Source organism: Arachis ipaensis, chromosome B06 (genome assembly GCF_000816755.2).
Source record: "Arachis ipaensis cultivar K30076 chromosome B06, Araip1.1, whole genome shotgun sequence".
Lineage (NCBI taxonomy): Eukaryota > Viridiplantae > Streptophyta > Magnoliopsida > Fabales > Fabaceae > Arachis > Arachis ipaensis.
Genome location: NC_029790.2, coordinates 117,737,033 through 117,740,795, shown reverse-complemented (window position 1 = coordinate 117,740,795; position 3,763 = coordinate 117,737,033). Strand labels below are relative to the sequence as shown.

Genomic DNA, 3,763 nt, shown 5'->3' with positions numbered 1-3,763 from the left:
ATTTTCCATTTGTGAAGCATGATACCAAACTGGAGGTAATCAGTTCGGATAGAAGGCACGGAATGTTTGAATTTGTTTTGAACTCCAAAACTATATAATTCGGAGAAATCCTGAAAGCGAGAAGTCTTTCTTTTTTTTATTTGCGTAAAAAAAAAAATTCGTGACTCTATCATCAGTACGAGATATTGAAATATGTGTAATAAAATGTTTGGTTTCATGTTTTAAAGTCCTAAAATCAATAGAGGAAAAGGGTCACTAGCTCATAGAGTTCTAAAGCAAGCAAACAAAGCAAAACACCTAGGATACTCTGGAATAGACTAGAGGGAAGGATGAAAAAGGCCATTGGAAATAATTGATTTTCATACTGTGGCCTATGATTCATCCATGGAGAGTTCTAAATATATGGCATTCAAACCAAAAACAGCTTTCCAGATATCATGATCAGTAAATACAACTTTGCTTGCTAACATCCATCCCATACAGTGGGAACTGAAAAAAAAACAACTATTCAGGCTATGCCGTAAACAAAATTAGTTCTCTCGCTAACATCTGAATCCATTCGACAAATTCCAACATCATTTTGATCTAACTACGGAAATACTGACCACTGACAGAATGTCATGCTCTACACCCTTTCAATTTTCCGATTGCAAGATGTCCTAATCTTCGATGATTAACGCCTCTTCTTGCTTCCTTTTGTGCTGGACTTTGATGGTGTAGCAACCAGATACACAAACAGAACAATGATGGATATCACCGAGATAAGAGATCCATACTTAGCCAGCAACCTCTGCGGACAGTAAAATTAATGACATTAGATAATGACGTCACACTGTGATGCACCAAAAGAGTGGTTGACAAAGAACAATTCATCAGAATATAAAGAAATATGCATCTGAGAAAGAAAAGTGTAAAAGCATGCATAAACACATCAACTTTGTAGCAGCGCACACAACTTATTAAACTATATGATTCTCAACAAACTTGCATCAGACAAATTTAATCATGGTTGACATATGACATGCATAAAATCAACCAAAATAGGTAGCACTCATGCTAATTCAATGTCATTCACATCATAAAACAATGTCTAAGACTGCAATTAGATAGAGCACAAATAGTTGTACATACCTTAGCCTGAGAAATCCAGTCCAACCAGATGCGATTACATGCAACCAAAGAGCAATATGTAAGTCAACAAAAGCAACATTTGAGATCGGTGCATGTATCAATCAGGTATACAAGAGACATACCCATTCAAACTTCTGCTCAGGAGGTCTATCAGCAAGAACATCCAAGGGCAATATGGGAGTTGATAATGCCTCCTAATAATAGCAAGAAATTATTATTCATGTTATTATAAATTCATCATTATTACAAGAAAAATCTCAACACATGAAAATAGGCATCACTCTAACATATATTAAACCTGTAAAGCGGCCTTTGTGGGAACACGGAATTTTATGACAGCTGGTTCGCCAGCAAATACTCCCTTTGTATTTGTCTCAAGCTCAAAAGTGTGGGAGAGGATGCCACCACTGAAAAGTGCAAAATTTATTTGCTAAACAAAATCTAATGAACCAAAATGCAACAAAGCAAACTGCAAGAGATAACCTAGAGTAGCAAAAAAAGTTACAGCAAAAAATTCGAAACTCACGCATCAAGCTTCTCCCATGACTTTGTGGTGCTACCACTGATTACACTAAATTTATCACTTGGCCAGCCATCATCTGTTAGACTTACATCATATGCAGTCCTTTCAAAGAAAAAAGAAAAGTAATTTAAATGGCAATGAGAAGAAAAAGAAAAATAATGGCAAAAGAGGGATACTAAATAAAATTAGAGACCACAAGATAACTATAACTGTCATATATAAAATGAAATCTTCATCGACTTGTCATTCAAACTCATCCCATGATCACCTCTCATTAATTATGCTTTACATGCATGGTTTCATGTACCTAAAAGTTCATTTTATATCACATCTAATGAAATTTAGAAAGCTATCCTGTAAAGATTAAAATACATTGACGGGTATCATTTTGCCAAAATAGATCAGAAAAGTATTGTGTTTGCGTAGAGCTCACACACAGTTTCACTACTGAAATTCCTCATGTTAATGCACTTCCATTATCCAGTAACAGAAAATCCTTTATTATAACAACTTAAAAAATCAGCATAAACTTGCAAGCTTATTACGTTATGTGATAAGCAAAGAGTAAACAGCATAGAAGGTCCTATCTTATTGATTTGGAACCATTGCTATCATAGTCCATTTCGGTAAATGAAACCCCAGACCCATTAAAATAAGTAAGTTTCCTTCGCGTGTTGGTCCTATCTTGCATAAAAAATGCAACAGTTGAAAGCAACAAACCAAGCTCGCACTGTATTTCTCCATATCTTGAATTACAAACATCAACATATCAAATCAAATTTAGGGGTACAATTAGTATATATGCAATTGAAACTCGTATGAAGCCACCGAAAGGTTCAAATTTTCTGTTTTCACAATATTAACTTCACTTGTTGCCCCCCTATCGATCTTTTCCGCAATTAGATCACAAACTTGAAAACCGATCATCTTTCTTCCACTTAATTACAAAAAATTGCCATTTTATATATAAGTTTCCACGGCATTAAAGAAAATCGAGATCTAGCATAAATCTCTGATCTAATTACACAAATACATGTACAAAAATTTGACAAATCTCAATAACCTAATTGCACCAATCGATCAGAGCATGCATGCGGGGAATTGAGATCTCAGACACATAAAACAAAATTCAACAAAATGAATAATAATAATAAAGGAATAGGAAAATGTTAGGGTTGTAGATCGGAGCATACGAGGTTCCTTGGTTATAGATATCGATGGTGACGGAAACCCTCTCAGCACCGGAATTGATCCTGTTGAGCGTGGCCTTCTTGTGCGCGACGATGAAAGGGACGTCGGAGGAAGCAAGTGAGGAACACACCAACAGCGATGCTATCAGAGCTATAGCGGTGAGTGCCTTCATCATTGGATCCGCCATTGGAGAGAGGATGAGACGGAGATAGAGAAAGAGAGAGGGTCAACGATGGAGAAGATGGATCTTTAGATGCGAAGACTGGTTTATGTGGTTTATATGCAAGGGTCTGTTTGGATCCGGAATTGGAAACCAGTGTCAAATAAAACTAAAACAACGAGGAATAAAGGACACTACTAGGGTTAGTGACTTTTGGATGCGTGTAGCGGAGGAAATTATAAATAATTTTTTGAAATTTTAAGATCAAAATATTATATTTTTATATTTAGTTCAAAATTTAAAAAATTATTCTCAAATAAGTTTGATTTTAAGAAATTAAAATTATTATTTTAATTTTTACCCTTTTTTTTGGTATATTTGATTTCTAATGAAATAAAATTCAAATAATAAAATAATACACACACTTTATAGAATGCCCACCAAATGCTTCACTGCTACACCTACACGTTTCCAAAGCGGTAATGTAAATTTTGATAAACTTATATTAAAGTAACCTATCATTTCTGTTCATAAAATTTTAAAATATTAACAATCCTATCTATAAATAAATAATAAAACCAATTTTGTATTAATGAAAGACAAAAATCAGAAATCAACGCGGATTAGATCGGATATGGCTAAAATTTTAATTCGATCCGCACTAAAATCATCGAATCGAATCTAATATCCACAGTTCTTAAGTTTGGATCCGATCCGATCCGTATTTTGCGGATTGGATCGTATATCTCATATATCCA

At 34.5% G+C, this 3,763-nt stretch overlaps 1 protein-coding gene across 1 annotated transcript; it reads right to left on the bottom strand.

Annotated features, from left to right (window-relative positions):
* LOC107604838 (translocon-associated protein subunit beta) lies at positions 314-3,237 on the bottom strand. Its single transcript, XM_016306540.2, has 6 exons — positions 2,848-3,237; positions 1,658-1,756; positions 1,430-1,538; positions 1,254-1,325; positions 1,132-1,137; positions 314-790 (listed from the first exon to the last, which is right to left on the bottom strand). The coding sequence occupies exons 1-6, from the start codon at positions 3,030-3,032 to the stop codon at positions 674-676; spliced, it is 588 nt and encodes a 195-aa protein (XP_016162026.1). The 5' UTR covers positions 3,033-3,237; the 3' UTR covers positions 314-673.